At 40.2% G+C, this 17,423-nt stretch overlaps 2 protein-coding genes across 2 annotated transcripts in view; both read right to left on the bottom strand.

Annotated features, from left to right (window-relative positions):
* Positions 1 to 1,113: 1,113 nt before the first annotated feature.
* Positions 1,114 to 12,201, bottom strand: LOC133611550 (b(0,+)-type amino acid transporter 1). Its single transcript, XM_061968433.1, has 6 exons — positions 11,465 to 12,201; positions 5,983 to 6,116; positions 2,046 to 2,175; positions 1,850 to 1,974; positions 1,694 to 1,781; positions 1,114 to 1,613 (listed from the first exon to the last, which is right to left on the bottom strand). Exons 1-6 carry the CDS (start codon positions 12,155 to 12,157, stop codon positions 1,383 to 1,385), a joined length of 1,401 nt encoding a protein of 466 aa, XP_061824417.1. The 5' UTR covers positions 12,158 to 12,201; the 3' UTR covers positions 1,114 to 1,382.
* Positions 12,202 to 13,822: 1,621 nt separating this feature from the next.
* Positions 13,823 to 17,423, bottom strand: part of utp25 (UTP25 small subunit processor component) — a 36,426-nt gene continuing 32,825 nt past the window's right edge. The window contains exon 12 of the mRNA XM_061968434.1: positions 13,823 to 14,271. Coding sequence (XP_061824418.1) covers positions 14,019 to 14,271 — 253 coding nt within the window. The 3' untranslated portion in view covers positions 13,823 to 14,018. The remainder of the gene's footprint in view (positions 14,272 to 17,423) is intronic.

The following is a 17,423-nucleotide window of genomic DNA, read 5'->3' on the forward strand; positions in this document are numbered from 1 at the left end:
AGGTTGAATAGATTATGTTTTACAGACCGTCTTCAAGCTGCTTTCTGACTGTCTCTTCATAATGCGCTGTTTTGTGGGCGGTCTTATTTACATGGCTCAACTTTAACAGTGTCTTCTCCCCGTCATCTTTGTTGTACCGGTAGTTTTTAGCGCTTCCATAGTGAGTCTACTGACAGATATAAGTTACAACTGTACACTAATTAGTATTAGAAATGGCAACAGGAAGGATGAATGCTCCACAACAAGAGGATAGAGAAAAAAGAAAGAGCTTATTGACTATGGCGTGGACTGCAATGGCAGAAGCACACAAATTCTCGGGACTTTTGCTGATCCCAAATACAGCAGGAACCAGTAGGTAAGAAAAGTTTGTTTTGCATTAAGTCTCCTAATAGGTGCCATTTTGGGGTCCTTATATACACGCCATAATATTACCCGTATGATGAAGCGCAGTATGTCTGACTATGGTAGCTGTAATGCTTCGTGTTCCATCAAGCGGACTGGCTTCGTAGCTTACTAAAACATTTTGTCAGATTTTTGAGCGTCGAGTATAATGTTTTATATTCTCAATGAAACTTCAAAGTTTTGGTGTTGCTTGCTAGCGTCATTAATTGAACAGGTGTCAACTTGCAGTCCACACGTATCTCTCGATCATTACACTATGTAATAAAATATAAAATTGCTGCAAGGTTGGTAAACACGACCAGAATTAATCCGTAAATTCGGCGCACCGGGGTTGTTAGGCGGACTGTCGATTTTTGAGAAAATGAAAGGATTTTAAGTGGACCCTCCATCCATCCATCCATTTTCTACCGCTTATTCCCTTTTGGGGTCGCGGGGGGCGCTGGAGCCTATCTCAGCTACAATCGGGCGGAAGGCGGGGTACACCCTGGACAAGTCGCCACCTCATTGCAGGGCCAACACAGATAGACAGACAACATTCACACTCACATTCACACACTAGGGCCAATTTAGTGTTGCCAACCAACCTATCCCCAGGTGCATGTCTTTGGAGGTGGGAGGAAGCCGGAGTACCCGGAGGGAACCCACGCAGTCACGGGGAGAACATGCAAACCTTATACCGGTAGTTAAAAAATACAATAAACACAACTTACGTCCAGCAGAAATGTGGCACCCACAATATATTAGGAAATCACATGCCTTCTCGAGCCCTATGGTTTTGTGGTGAGCTGGTGCTTGTAGGCTCCACCCTTTCGTTCTCCTTACTTGGACTGTGTTGTGAGTTGTGGGGACTCAGGTGGTTTGTGTTCATGCTGCCCTAGGAGACACTCTTCCTCCTGTTCCTCTTTAATGTGTGTGCGTGTGTTCTTCTTCAATAACGTACTGATTATTTGCACTGAGAGAATGTTTACCCAGCGTCTTTTTTACAGGTTTTTTTCTGCAGGGGCAACCTGTAAAAACAGCTGCAGGAATACTGTTAGCTTATCCAAGAAGCCTGGGCAGAGCTTGTAATGAATGAAAGGGATATAGATTAGAATCCCGCTGAAGATGAATAACGTCACATAGAGGTATTCAATCTGAGGGTCGTCGATGAGGGGAGCCAGCACCAGGAACACTGCTGCGATGAGGACCAGTATGGGCAGAATAATGGGAACCTGAAGGAAAGAGCATCAAGACGCTTCCAACTACCTGTTATTTACATTAGCTGAAACTGAGGTGTGCGTGCGACACTGACCTTATATGGCCTGGGGAGCTCCGGCTTCTTAATCTTGAGATAGAGGAGCCCAGACAGTGTGATGGCATAGAAAAACCAAGCCGTGAAACTTACAAAACAAAACAAAATATTTAGACAAACACAAAAAAGACCAGGAAATGCCGAACTTGAGCTCACCTGAAGAAGTTGACAATACTCTGAAAGTCTCCGGGTATGAGCACAAGCAGTGAGACCACGGTGGTGAAGATCAGTGCCGGAGAGGGAGTCAGTCTGTGCACATGAGCCATGGCCAGGATGTCTGGCTAAAAAAACAAAAACAGCATGAAACTGACAGCTTGAAGATGTTTCTCAGAGTAGAAAAATTCCTTCTCACCATGTGTCCTTCCCGTGCAGCAACAAAGCACACGCGACCGCCACTGAAGAACGTTCCGTTCAATGAGCCAAAAGCTGACAAAGCTGCAGCTATGGACATGATCCATCCCCAGGACCCTAACACTTTGTTCCTTGGGGCAAAAGAAAAGCATCATCACCAACAACTCTGGTCTTATTGCTTTTTTTAGTTCTTTTTACAGGCTAACACCTCAGAGTTATATATATTGGTACTTAGGCTGACCATATTCTGAAATCCCAAAAAGAGGACACATACATGCGTGCCAAGGCGGGCAGCACGCCAAGGCCGGGACTAGGTGAAAATTTGCCAATGATACTCGAACTTGCTTTATAAATAATATATTTATTTAAATAAAGCATTTTTCTCCTCTGTTGACAGCAGTGTTGGCGCTAGGAATTTTCAAAATGGGGTCCCAGGGACCCCATCAAGTCATAAAAATGGGGTACCACAGTAAAATTTTGGGGTCCCACTTTTTTGTAAGCGTTTTGAAAACAAATGATAAATGGATGCATTATCCTGTTATATCTCACATTCTATATTGTGTTTTGGAAAAAGGTTGTCATAAACGTTACTACATTCATTAAAAAAAATAATAAAAAAAGAAGTAGAAAATGGATGGATGGAAAACAAATTTTTTAAAGTATGTTTTTGGGGTGGAGGAGTCTGATCTGGTGCTAGTTAGCTTTAAGCTAACAGCTAGCCTGTTTCCATCCTGGAACAATGCGGATCCAGCGGGAGATAAAAGTGAAGTTTCCATGGACTCACAAAGACTAAAACAAGTCATTTACTGGAAACTTGGCACAGGATGAAGTTAAAAAGGTTGACTTTACACTCACCTTAGTGTTTACCATTAAGTCTTTCTTTTGACAGCACCTCGCGCTAAACTTGTCCCAGTGCAAACTGAGGAAGTGTTTGTCATTGACAAAACTTTCGGCCAATCAAAATTTACGACCGGGTACGGAAATGTGATCCGGCAAATATAAACAAAACTGGCGGAAAGCAATAATCGTGACAATAAAAAACAAGCAAGCCGGGCGGTAGGTAAAAAAAGAAAAAAAAAGTCCTTTCTGATTTCAATGCTTAAAAAGACACAAAAAGTGCGGTAACGCCAACACTGCTTGACAGTATAACAAAATAAGTCATACTTATATTCTGTAACTGTGTGGAATGCTAAAACACCCTCTGCTGCGTTTACAATGTCTTCTCCTTTTCCAGGTCGCACAAAGTACTCTGTCAATTTAGCAGACGAGCTGTTTAGCACAGCTGTTTTGTGCTTTGTAGTGTCGATATGAGCTTGTAGATCTTTGGCCCCTTTATTTGCCACAGATATATACGATCCTGCTTTGCACACAGTGCATTCTGCTTTCCATGTGTCACGACTAGGACAAAAACACAAATACTTTTTCCGCAAATCCTCCGTGAAGTTGCATTTACGTTTCGACATTTCTTGTGTTCATGTCCGTCTCTCCACTCACTAGCTCTCTCACCCTCTGTCTCTGCCCCTCCCTCACGAATGTTTCTGCGTGCGCACACCTTCACAGTTTGTTTTGTTTAACCCCTTCTTAACTTCACCCTGGACGTACATTGAAATTACAAGCAACCCTAACTCAAAATGCCGGACATTTGAGACATTTAATAAACCCCGCCCGGACACGCCTGACACCCCCGCAAAAGAGGACATATCCGGGGAAAAGAGGGCGTATGGTCAGCCTATTGGTACTTGACACAAGCTGACTGTTAGCATTTTAGCATGGTAACATTAACATGCTATCATTTTTAGCTAATTTTGCAGGTGTACACCACAGAGTCTTATATTTTTGGTACTTGACAAAATGGTATTTGTTATCATGCTAACATTTTATGGTAGCATTTTCACATTTTATTTAACACAAATCTTATTGCATTTTTTAAAATAATTTTACAGCTATACACAAAGTCACACATATGTACTTGACACATGCTTACTGTTACCATGCTTACATTTTATGCTAGCATTATAGCCAATTTGTTGGTAACAACCAAAAAATTATGGATTTCGTTACTTAGCGACATTCCGCGTGTATGCTAACTGTTATCGTGTTAGCTTTATTATATTAGCACATTTTAAATGTATGAACACAAAAATCATAGATTTCGGTACTTGCTGCTATATAATTACTTGGCTAAGTTGTCCCATGTTAGCATGATACCTTTTTTATGTAAGCTTACATGTTTACACCTCAGCCACATTTAAGTACCTGACAGATGCTGACTGTTAACATGCTAGCTTTTTTTTTTTTTTAAACATATTTTGTTGATGTATACCACAGAGTCTTATGCTGCGTTCCATTTACCTCGATGTCGTAGCTGGGAATGACGACACAGTCGAGTTGTGAGAGTTCCAGTTACGTGGTCAAAAATCAACATGGCCACATCTATAAAAAAATTATTGCGCTTGCCTTATCTGAATATAAGAAACTTATGGGAAAACATGCAGTATTTCTGCAACCTTCAAACACGGAGGATGAAGAGGAAACGAACGCTATTTCAAGCGATGTAGAACGCATATTGTATACTATGAAAAAAATGTACACTTCAGTAACGCTACCACAAAAAAAGTCCAACAATATGGCTGATTTAGTGCGACAAAAACTAATCAGAAGTGCTAATAACGGATATTATAGATGCTTATATTATTGTTTACATTCAGAGCAGCCGTCTTTGAAGCCAACACAGGGGTGGTGAGAATGCGCCAACATTTCGAGTAGGGAATCCGACCTCGAGGGGCTTTCCAGTTGAAATTTCCGACAAGGAAATTGGAAATTCCGGCTTCCCAGTACAAATGGAAAGCACCATTATATGTTGGTACTTGGCACATGTTAGCATGAGTTTACCAGGGAAAACAGGATTGAATGGAACAAAATCTTAGACACAGGAGGGATTTGGGGTCCAAAAGGCCAGCAATTGAGAATTGCTTTTGATTACGGTAGTTATTTTTCATTACAAATTTACTCAGACACTTGTGTATAATAAAATGGGATAATTGTATTATTTTGTAAATCACATTGTTATATTGTCTCATACAGTTGTACCGATATATTGCTAGAGTGTTCACATAAGTCTTTTGATAAAAAATACTGTTTGTTTTCCTAAAATCTTTGTCCATCCATCCATCCATCCATTTTCTACCGCTTGTCCCTTTTGGGGTCACGGGTGGGGCTGGAGCCTATCTCAGCTGCATTCGGGCGGAAGGCGGTGTACACCCTGGACAAGTCGCCACCTCATCACATGGCCAACACAGATAGACAACATTCACACTCTTTGTCAGTATGTTTTATTCTGATTATAATCACAATTAAAATATTAAAGAATCAAAATCACAAAGGAATTCAATGATCTTGAAAAAGTAAAATCTGTATCAGTATCAACAATGCTAGTCTTGTATTTATTATAAAACAAAATAAAGAATATGTATTTTAACCTTGTTTATCTATAGTTTTGGTAATTTTTGGAATAGAATTCCTATGTGTTAAATCAAAAACTAAATACCAGAAGTTATTCGAAAAAACTTTTATTGTATCAGAGCCAAAAGCAAATACTGGAAGTTGCGTGACTTAATTACATAAAAAAACAACACTTTTATTGTATTAATTAGATCAAGACCAAATACTGGAAGTTATGTGTTTTATTTACATTCTCAGAAAACGTTTATTGTATCAGACCAATAACAAAATACCAAATGTGCGGTTTATTAACTTTTGAAAAAACTTTTATTGTATAAGATCAAAATGTAAAAAACGGAAGTTGAGTGACTTATTCACAGAAAACCTGTGTCTGTCATATATCATTTATGCAAAAGTGTTTTTTTTTTTTGTTCAAATGCGCCAAGAAAAACAAAAATAAGGAAAGCAGAAAGAGAAAGTTTAATGTCGGTACGTACCCCCATGTCACCGCCACCGCACTGGAGGAAACAAGCTCCTTGGGCGTCATTACTGTCAGGTAGCTGACGTTCACCAGCAGATACAAAAACGTCACCATGGAAATGGCGATGATAACCGCCCTTGGAAGATTCACCTGCAACAAGTAAGGGATGCCGTAAGACTATGGCACATTTTAATTGTATTTCTGCTTAGCAAACCTAACTACATTCAGTCAATTGAAGTCAGTGGTTTCAGTGACATAACGACAACAAAGAAAAGAGAAAAAGAACAAACTTAGCTAGCTTATTTGTTTGTTGAATTTGTTGTTGCTAAGCTAACGTCTGTTATGTTTACTATACTCAGAAATAGTAGTACAAGACAACATTTCTGTACGTATAGGTACATAAAAAAATTATTAATCTCTTAAAAGTACAAAATTGTTCTTTCAGAGGCCAGAAGTGTTCTTTTATACTACCACAAAGGTGAAGAACAAAAAGAACAAATTTGGACAATTTTCACCAAGAACCACGTACTCAGAAAAAAACTTGGCTCTTTAAGTACCACCATAATAAGCAACATTAAAATACAGTAGCGTAGTACATCAAAGTATTATTAAAAACAAGGCAGAGGTTTTATTTAACAAGAATATTTTATATTTTTGGCAACAGTGACATTACACAGTTTGAACAGTAACACAGTGTTTGAATATAGGAAAATAAAACACTGTACTTTAATCAAGTGATTCCTTTAGCATACCACTAGATGGAGCCCGTGTATCATAAAATCACTGTGTTAGAGCAGGGGTGATATATATTTAGCTCCACCTTTATCTTGATGTCTATCTTGACTTTATCTGTCAAATCTTTTAAATCCTTGCGCCATCCTGAGAGTTGATAACATACCTTGGTCACAGAGATAAAGACGATAAAAAGTTTTGCACAATTGAACCTTGAGTGTCAATCGGTCGACTCATAACACCACATTTGATCGCGTGGTCGGCGGGCAACAGGAGTTTACCAGCCTCACCTGTGGTCTCTTCAGCTCTTCAGTGACACTGTTCAGGTTGTACCAACCGGCATAAGACCAGAGTCCTTGATAAAAAGCCATTCCAACAGTGCTGAAGGAGAACTGAGTGCCTTTAAACGCGTTCTCAACATTCAAGTTGTGCACCATAACGCTGCGGTCCTGCGTGAGCTCCAGTATTCCTCCTATCACGATCACGGTCAACGTCAAGACCTTGGTTACCAGGAAGACTACTTGTATCCTCACAGCAAGGCGCACATTGAGGGTGTTGATTATGGTCACGATCAGTACGGCCACGGCTGCAACGCACTTCACCACCAGCTGCGGAGGATTGCAGTCGCTGTAAAAGGGCGCCGTTGCATAATTTGCAATACTGAATGCTAGCGCCGCAATGCCAAAAGGCTTGACAACCAGGACAAAGGTAATGGCGGCAAAGAAAGCGGGAAAGGCCCCGTAGATGCGAAGTATGTAAATGAAATCGCCGCCAGACTCAGGAATGACCGTGCCCAGTTCGGCGTAACACAATGCAGCGAGCATGGCCACAAATCCAGACAGTGCCCAGATCAACAAACTCGCTCCGGGACTTCCTGTGTAGGCCAAAACAAACTGCGGCGACATGAATATACCAGATCCAATCATGGTGCCTGAAATAAACGACACTCCTGCCAACAGGCCGATTTCCCTCTTCATCGTCACGGCTTGTGGCCCCTTGGTAGCCATGGTGGCTTCAAGTAGATAGGACGCTCTAAAAGTAGCTGCTCACGCTTCAAATTGAGTACTATCTTTTGAGCCCAGGGCAGAAGACAGGAAAGGAAGAGCAACAATCCTGTAAAATCCTATAAACGTTAAACTCTACTCAACTTGTAAATGTTTATGTCCTTATCGGAATGTGAGCACGCACATCAACACAACAAGCTTGTAAAAGTTGGTCTTAGAAATAAAAGCTGGGGTGGGAGCGATTGGGGGAATGGTCAAAGTTCAGTTGTGTTTAAAATATACGTATATTCCTAACCTAACCACCTCGTTAAAGTTCTATTTATTCTTGAATGGAAATTGTTCAACAACCACAAGAACACTATGCTCACTCGACCATTACCGGAAGTAATACTGCATGAAGTAAAATCTGAGGTATACTTCTTCCGTCAGTCTACCCCAGGTGAGCTGTGGCTACAGATGTAGCTTAAAACCATCAATTTGTCAATGTGGAGTGAGTGAATAGTGGGTTCTCAGTTCTCTGTGAAGCGCTCTGAGTGTCTAGAAAAGCGCTATATGAATCTATTAATATTATTAAAATACAATTTACAAAGAAGTCATTATTTTCCTCAAAATATCTCAAATTTGAGGACACAATACTCAAAATACATACTGTACAGTCGTCCATCGCCACGTGCTTCAGAGCCAGCGGCTTCACACCATTGCAGAATTATTGATATTTTTAAAACCTATTCTATGTATTTTTGACCTAATAAGCATTTTCAAGAATTAAAAATTAATTTAAGAATATCACTACTACAGTCGTATTGCCCACTCGATGAGGCCGTAGCTCCTAAAATCAGTACAGTCTTATTTTGTATTATATATTACTATATTGGAGTAAAAGAGTGTAAAGGTGACTATTTTAGAGAGCTCTTCGATTAAAAACCGTCCTTGGACACGTTTTTAATGCTCTTGCCTCTAGCTATGAAAATATTTGAGTCATCCATCCGTCCATTTTCTACCACTTGTCCCGTTCGGGGTCGCGGGGAATGCTGGAGCCTATCTCAGCTGCATTCGGGCGGTAGGCGGGGTACACCCTGGACAAGTCGCCACCTCATCATAAATAATTAAAATCATATGAGAAAAAGTTACAAATGAAATGAATTATGATATAGTTAAATCTCTAATTATTATGTTTAACCTGATTTTAGGTATTTAGATTTGCAGTGTATTAGTATTTTTTTCACTATAATTTGTCTCATTTAATTAATTCTAACCATTAGTAATACATTTAAAAATTATTTCAAACTGTCCCTAAATCCGTGTGTCTCAAATTTTGGGTTGTGACCCCAGGGGGTCTCCAGCAAGAGGGGTGAAGTTTATTAAATTTGTCTACGCTCTAGTATTCATGTTATAACGATACAGAAGCTTGCATCTAGGTAACAACAGTGCTCAATCTAATCAACAAGCTCCCTGTTCTACCCAGGAGAAGTATTAAGTACACAGAAACACACATGTTCAGAGCTAATGGAGGAGAGATGGATAAGTTTGTGACAGGAATTAAAAGAAGAAAGGAGTCTTCGTCAGTGTATACAAAAAATGTAACTCACAGTGCGGTGTGGAGATAAATACATGTTTTCAAGTTCTCAATATTAATTAAATTCAGGGAACATTCGTGAACATTTTAACAAATAGTTGAATATATATATTTATATATATATATATATATATATATATATATATATATACACAATTATAATTTTACTTCTGGGTAACTATTCATATCCATGATCTTTGTGGACAATATTGAAGAAATGTAATTACCATTCTAAACTACAGCATTTTTAAGCACCATTCTAAAAATGACTACAAATTTATAGCAGGGATAACCAAAATTTATGATTATTATTGTACATTGTCCTGAAGACTAGCGTCCTCTGCAGTTCGAAGGTATGCAAAAAAAATGTCCACTGCAGAGGACACTGGTTCTCAGGAAAATATAGAAAAACGTTTGTGTGAGGGTCTTACTTCTGGATGTTTGAGCTCTTCAGTTAAAAAATTCAAAGTGTTCCAGCCATCATAGGACCACAAGCCCTGATAGAAAGCGATGCCAAAGGAGCTGATACTGAGGTTGGTTCCTTCAAAGGCGTTCTCAAAGTTCCTAGTGCTTTTAGTGAAAAGCATGACCATTCCTCCCAGTAGTATCACCGTCAGTGCCAGTACTTTGACCACCATGGAGACCACCTGGATGCTAGTGGCCAGGCGGACGCTCAGACAGTTTATAACGGCCACAACAATGATGGCACCTGCAGCTACGCACTTTACCACCAGTTGTGGAGTGGGGCAGCCTGTGTAAAAAGGGGCCACGGCATATTCCGCAAAACTGAGTGCGATTCCGGTGCCGCTGGCGGGCCTCATGACCGTGATGAAGCTGAAGACAAACATGAAGGCCACCACTCTCCCTGCCGTCCTCAGCATATAGATATACTCCGCGCCAGACTCTGGAATGACTGTTCCCAGTTCAGCGTAGCAGAGTCCCCCTAGCATGGCCAACAGCCCACAAGAGGCCCAAATAACCAGGCTGGCCCCTGGGCTGCCGATTGCAGCGATCACGTACTGGGGGGATATGAAGATTCCAGAACCTATCATGGTGCCGGCAATGAAAGACACGGCTCCGATAATCCCAACATCCCTCTTCAGGTTGAGTGTCTGCGTGTCAGCTGCCATCGTAGGAATGATACTGCATAATACATCTACAGACTGGATAACCATCAGGCAATGATAAATCTAGGCAAACGATGAAAGGTCAGATCCAGACCGCATGCCTGCAAGGATACGGGATAATAAACTTGATGTAGTTTGCATGTGTCAAGGCCAAACTGTGTGTGTATGTGTAATATATGTATTAATATTATATTACCGGTATATAATCACACATAATGCAAAGTTCGATGGATATAAACTTACAATTGGAAAGACAAAAGAAAATCCGCTATGAATGCTAAACCTGTGTGATAGCAAATGTTAATGTTTATGACATAATGTGTCATGAATTACACTGTTCCGGTTACCATTTTTTAAAAATTGAATCCTATAGTCTGAGTATGGTCATTTCCCAAAGTTGTAGTTATTTTGGCCACTTTCTTTCCAATATATGCTACAAATGGGCTACGCAACGTTGGAGGTAAACTTTTATACGTCGTGCAAAATTGTCATTTACTTGAAGGGGTTTTAGAACTAAGATTGTACACATCCCTCTACGCTCTGAACTTTCAAACCCAGTCCAAAATTCTGCTTTTTGATGGAGCATGACATCAAACCTTTCTCCTAAACTGTTGGCAACAGTTTACGGGTGGTTAAACATTTTACACAGGGCCACAAACTGAAAAATCAAAGGATGCGGGCGCCATTTACAATTAGCCCACACCGGTTTGCTCTTTTATGTTTTAACCAATATAAAAAAACAAGTTACAGGCTGCAGTGGGGTGATGAGAAAGTAGCCACTGCCAACTATAAGTAGCTCGATATAGTCACCATTGGCTACAGTACTGCACAGGACTTTAAAATATAATGTTTAAAGAACATAAGGGACAGGAAATTTAAAAACAAAACTAAACAGGAGGGTGCAAGGTTAAAGGGCAAAACGTGTGTTACTCTGCAACCTTGCATGTTTGGAATCAATTAAACCATCATCATAAAAGCTGTTGTTGCTACAATTATGAATATTTATAATTTTATGGTGTTGATAGAAAAAAAGTTCATGTGAAGAAAAAAGCCGCTTACCTCAGGACGTTTAAGTTCCTCTGTTACATAGTTGAGATTATTCCAGCCGTCATAGGACCACAGCCCCTGGTAGAAAGCAATTCCAATTGGATTGATGCCAACATTGGTGTTTTCAAAAGAGTCAGTAAAGTTGTCAGTCTGTCCTCTACACAACATCACCACGCCTCCTATTATAATGACTGTCAGTGCCAGGACCTTGGCCACCATAAAAAACACTTGCACGGACATCGAGAATCGGACGTTAAGGCAGTTAACTGTAGCTAAAGTTAGAATTGCAGCGGCCGCCACGCACTTGACGAGCAGCACTGGAGGCGCACACTCCGGGTAAAAAGGAGCCACGACGTACTGAGCGAAACTAAGAGCGATGCCAACAACACCAGCAGGTCTCACGAATAAGACGGAGCTAAAGATTAACATGAAGGCGACCACCGGGCCTGACGTCTTCAGGATGTAGATGTACTCGCCCCCCGATTCTCTTATGACTGTCCCCAGCTCGACGTAGCAAAAAGAAGCGAGTATGACCAGCAGGCCGCAGCACGCCCACACCACCATGCTGGCTCCTGGGCTGCCAATGGTGGCGAGCACCGTCTGCGGTGACATGAAGATCCCCGAGCCGATCATTGTCCCCCCAATGAGGGACACAGCCCCCACTAGGCTCACTTCGCGCTTCAAATTGAGCTTCTGGTGTTCCATAATGACAGCTGTTGTCTCACGGCTGCCACCTCACACTTTTCTAACATTACAATTATGTGGTCAAGGTCCTGTTAGTAGCGCGCTGAGAGTTAATAATTACGTGGGTAGAACATGAAAATAGCTACTTAGAAGAAAGGCATTCCAGCATGCATGCATGCACTAAGTACTTTAGTTGGGCCACGCAACACAACCCACTTCATGTTAACATCCCAAAAAAAAATATTTTCCCTGACGCAAATATTAGCCTATTGTTTAACAAGGTTCATGGATAAACTCCAAAGACTGATAATTGTCAAAAAGACAATGAAATATGAAGTTATCAGCAATTGCAGACTATCAATCAGAACAGGTTATAAAATAATGTACATTTATTTCACTCTGCTAGAAAACTAATATTTAGGTAGAAATATCAGATTACATAAAAACATATTTGACAAAGCATGCTATTAATGTGAGACGATCTGGATGTGACCCTTAGCGCTGTCATGGTGAAGCGCTAAGGGTGACATGTTTTGACGAAAGTCTCTGATAAAAGTGACTTCCTTTCTACAGTCTTTTTTTTCTGCTGAGCTTTTATTGCATCTTACTAAAGCAGTTTGAGTAACCTTTTACATTAGAGACATTTTATGTTATCAATGCACTCACCTGTAATGTAAACACCGACGTGAACCCCTCTTCTACAAGCGGCAAAGTGCTCCAGCAGGTATTCGCTCCACTGATGTCATCTTGAAATAGAAAAGTCTTTTTGGCAGAATGCCTCTTTTGTCTCTTTTTCTTTATGCATTTCTGTTCACTATTTTCGAGCTTTTGGCTTAACAGTAACTGAATGGCATTACATTTACTCACGCTACGGAATGGATCGAGGATCAAAAAAAGAGTCAGGACACATTATCGCTGTTAAAATAACTTATAGTTAACACGTTATCGCGTGAACTTTGACAGTCCTAATTATAGTACATCTCCAATATGAAAAAATGTCTTGCAATATGCATTTTCTTGCAATTGGATCATTCCAGACGCCTGAATGCGCTGCGGTGTTGTGATGGTCCTGTGCCCCCCGCAGAGAGCATCAACAGTGTGCTAAAAATAGCATCAGTTGTCTAGATTATGATTCTATACTGCAGAAAAGGTTTTCCAAATTATAGATTTGTGCTGCTTGTTTAACATTGCAAAACCCCACAGGTAATAGCAAGGTAACATGAACGTGGATGGAAATGAGTATTTCCATGGGTATGTAATGCCGGTAGTACATGCAAAAACCTAATTTGAATAGGGCGGTCTGAACCACTTGTGCACCTGTGATCAGTTGTACAGTTGATCACATGCAACACGCCCACTAATAATACACACAATTTCATAGAACACATGGTATTTGGAGCTTAGTAGATTAGTCCCTATATGTATTATTGGGGTTGTCCCTATCTGATATTGTTATCACTCTTGGATGATAGACGTGCATCTGAAATCTCTGATATTAGCTCTGATGCAAGCAGTCCTACAGCGTGTTCTATAGCCAGTTAACTTCTAAATGTCCTCCAATAAGCACACATGGTTGGTCTTTTTTTGTATTTTAGTGATGTCATTTAGAAAAGGTAAACATGGTAGGCTATAGGCTACTAGGACCTTGCAGCTACAAAACAGCTAAGCAAACAATAGCACACAAGCTAGACATGAGTGTTTTTAATTAAACATTATTGCAGTCTAAAACACCACATGTGTCAATATAAACAAATGTCAAACAATTATAGTTGCATATTACCTACAGATACAATGTCATGATCACAAACCTGAGTCATCCAATGAGTCATCTTTTAAAAATGATGCTTTCAGTCCTGTAATGAGTCCAATGGTTCTCCCAGATTTAACTGGCTTGATCTTCTCCAGTAATAAAGAGGTGAACGCTCTTGTTCGAATGCAACATCTGTCCGGCTCGCTGCGCACCAGTGATGGCAGACAGTTTGTGGGCATCGAAGCGGGAGTAGAGGGCTGTGCACGTCCAGCTGGTTACTTCTCCCTGACCACCCGCCGCCAACATGTTACACACCTCACTGTAGAAGTGCGGGAAGGAGGGCAGCCCGTAAAATACCAAGTTTTGAATTCCTTTGATAACATATCTGAAATGAAAAGAGAAACTATCAAATTATTTGTTTCAACATGTCATATATAGATTTAATGGTATTGTAGACACCGCAGTTTTGCGGTTTTGAAGTCTTCACAATATTGCTGTGATGTGTGACAGTATCAAACGAAAACTTGGTGAGTGTAGTTTTTTGTGGCGCTTTAGTGTTGGCCGGGTCTGATAATAAACTACATCTCTCAGAATCCTCTGCACTGCCCCGGACTGGAAAGGTGGGGGCTTGGAACGCCGTAAGCGGGAAGTGAAGTGTGTTCGTACCCATAGTAGATAAAAGGATTTAATTTTTTTAAACGTTTCCAGAACATTTCACTAAAATCCATCCATAACTGTTTGAGCTACAGTATGTTGCTAACAAGCACACAAACAAACTCAAGCAATAACCAAACCTCTTTGGTGGAGGTAAGAACGTTAGCGTTCTGCAAAGCAAAGCGCGCCACAGAGCCAGCCAGTCAGGTCGCACCGTATGGAGGGAAATACCCCAAAAAACTGTACACTGTGGGAAATAATCCTCAATCCATCTGTCCATTTTCTACCGCTAGTCTCTCTCGATGTTGCGGGGGGCTGGAGCCTATCCCAGCTGCACTTGGGCGGAAGGCAGCGTACACCCTGGACTAGACAAGTTGCCTCCTCAAACTGTCACCCAGAAAATATATTTTAAACCACACATCATCAGTTTGTGATGTATTTACATTATTAAAAGTTAAATTGTTATTTAACTTTTCTGAGAAACATTTTCCAGACTGATATAAAAATGTCAACTGTAGAGGACACTGCTTCTCAGAAAGTAAAAGTTGAAAGACACTGAAGCGAACATTATTACATTACAATTGCTACACTGAATGTTTATATTGTCACTTTAAAGGCATCTTTAAGTTTTTTTAAATATTTGCTTGAAACAGTGGCTGTTCCTGCACTACTATTCTTCATGCTAGTAGGGCTGGACAATTAATCTAATTTTATTTTGATCTCGATTATGGCTTCTCACGATTATGAAAATATAATAAAAAAAGTAAGGCATATGATTTCCGTGCGCATTCACTAAATCGCATAGAAAGTCACATAATTGGCCAATAAAACGGACTCTGCTGTTAAACGCAAAATATTGCGGAAATTTACATAAATGTGAGTGAAATATTATTGTGAGGAGAAGTAACATTTGTTTAGGAAAATAATGTGGTCGGGACCGCTCATTCATCCCCGACACATTCAACCGCCACAAACTAATCAATGTTGATACGGGGGGTGTATATTGTAGCGTCACGGAAGAGTTAGTGCTGCAAGGGGTTCTGGGTATTTGTTCTGTTCTGTTTATGTTGTGTTACGGTGCGGATGTTCTCCCGAAATGTGTTTGTCATTCTTGTTTGGTGTGGGTTCACAGTGTGGCGCATATTTGCAACAGTGTTAAAGTTGTTTATACGGCCACCCTCAGTGTGACCTGTATGGCTGTTGACCAAGTATGACTTGCATTTACTTGTGCGTGTGAAAAGCCGTAGATATTATATGACTGGGCCGGCACGCAAAGGAAGTACATTTAAGATTTATTGGCGCTCTGTACTTTTCCCTACGTCCGTGTACACAGCGGCGTTTTAAAAAGTCATATATTTTACTTTTTGAAACCGATACCGATAATTTTGTAACCGATATCGATAATTTCCGATATAACATTTTAAAGCATTTATCGACCGATAATATCAGCCGGCCGATATTATCGGACATCCCCAATATACACACATACATGTGTATGTGTGTATATATATATATATATATATATATATATATATATATATATATATATATATATATATATATATGTCTTAATAAGATTATCCAAAAAATAGTGCTCGATACCGTGGTAGAGCGCAATATATGTATGTGTGGGAAAAAAATCACAAGACTACTTCATCTCTACAGGCCTGTTTCATCAGGAGATTCATCTCCTGATGATTGAGGGAACCCCTCATGAAACAGGCCTGTAGAGATGAAGTAGTCCTGTGATTTTTTTCCCACACACACATACATACATATATATATATACATATACATATACACATATACGGTACATATATATATATACATATATATATATATACATATATATATATATATATATATATATATATATATATATACACACACACACACACACTGTATATATATATATATATATATATATATATATATATATATATATATATATATATATATACATATATACACACACACACACACCGTATTTTCCGCACTATAAGGCGCACCTAAAAACCTCAAATTTTGTCAAAAGCTGACAATGCGCCTATAATCCGGTGCGCCTTATATATGGACAAATATTGAGCCACAACAAACTTCATTTTCATAAAGTTTAGGTCTCGCAACTACGGTAAACAGCCGCCATCTATTTTCCCCGTAGAAGAAGCGCTGCTTCTTCTACGATAAGCAGCTGCCCCCGTAGAAGAAGAAGAAGCGCGCGGTGCATGCTGGGATATATGAAGTTTCATTTCCATGTGTGTGTTTATGTAAAGACCCCAAAATGGCTCCTATTAAGTGTGTTATCTGTCTACTGGTACCGTATTTTCCGCACTATAAGGCGCATCTAAAAACCACACATTTTCTCAAAAGCTGACAGTGCGCCTTATAACCCGGTGCGCTTTATATATGGATAAATATTAAGATTCATTTTCATAAAGTTTCGGTCTCGTAACTACGGTAAACAGCCGCCATCTTTTTTCCCGGTAGAACAGGAAGCGCTTCTTCTTCTACGCAAGCAACCGCCCCCATAGAACAGGAAGCGCTTCTTCTTCTACTGTAAGCAACCACCCGCCCGCGTAGAAGAAGAAAAAGCGCGCGGATATTACGTACGTTTCATTTCCTTTGTGTGTTTACATCTGTAAAGACCACAAAATGGCTCCTACTAAACGACAGGGATCCGGTTCATGAAAAGACGCAATCTCTCCATCCGCACACGGATTACTATTTCACAGCAACTGATATTCCTGTGAACCGCACTGTGGATACAACGGGAGCACGTACGGTGAATATTCGCACCACAGGGAATGAGAAGTCATCCTTCACTGTGGTTCTAGCTTGCCATGCTAATGGCCAGAAACTTCCACCCATGGTGATATTCAAAAG

The sequence above is a fragment of the Nerophis lumbriciformis genome, linkage group LG08, assembly GCF_033978685.3.
Source record: "Nerophis lumbriciformis linkage group LG08, RoL_Nlum_v2.1, whole genome shotgun sequence".
Taxonomy (NCBI): Eukaryota; Metazoa; Chordata; class Actinopteri; order Syngnathiformes; family Syngnathidae; genus Nerophis; species Nerophis lumbriciformis.

Excerpts from the sequence above, each read along its gene's own strand:
- LOC133611550 (XM_061968433.1), bottom strand. The coding sequence starts at position 12,157 with ATGGAACACCAGAAGCTCAATTTGAAGCGCGAAGTGAGCCTAGTGGGG. Across the intron at positions 1,975-2,045 it reads CTGCACGGGAAGGACACATG|CCAGACATCCTGGCCATGGC; the intron begins GTGAGAAGGAAT and ends TTGTTTTTTTAG. Across the intron at positions 1,782-1,849 it reads AGTATTGTCAACTTCTTCAG|TTTCACGGCTTGGTTTTTCT; the intron begins GTGAGCTCAAGT and ends TTGTTTTGTAAG.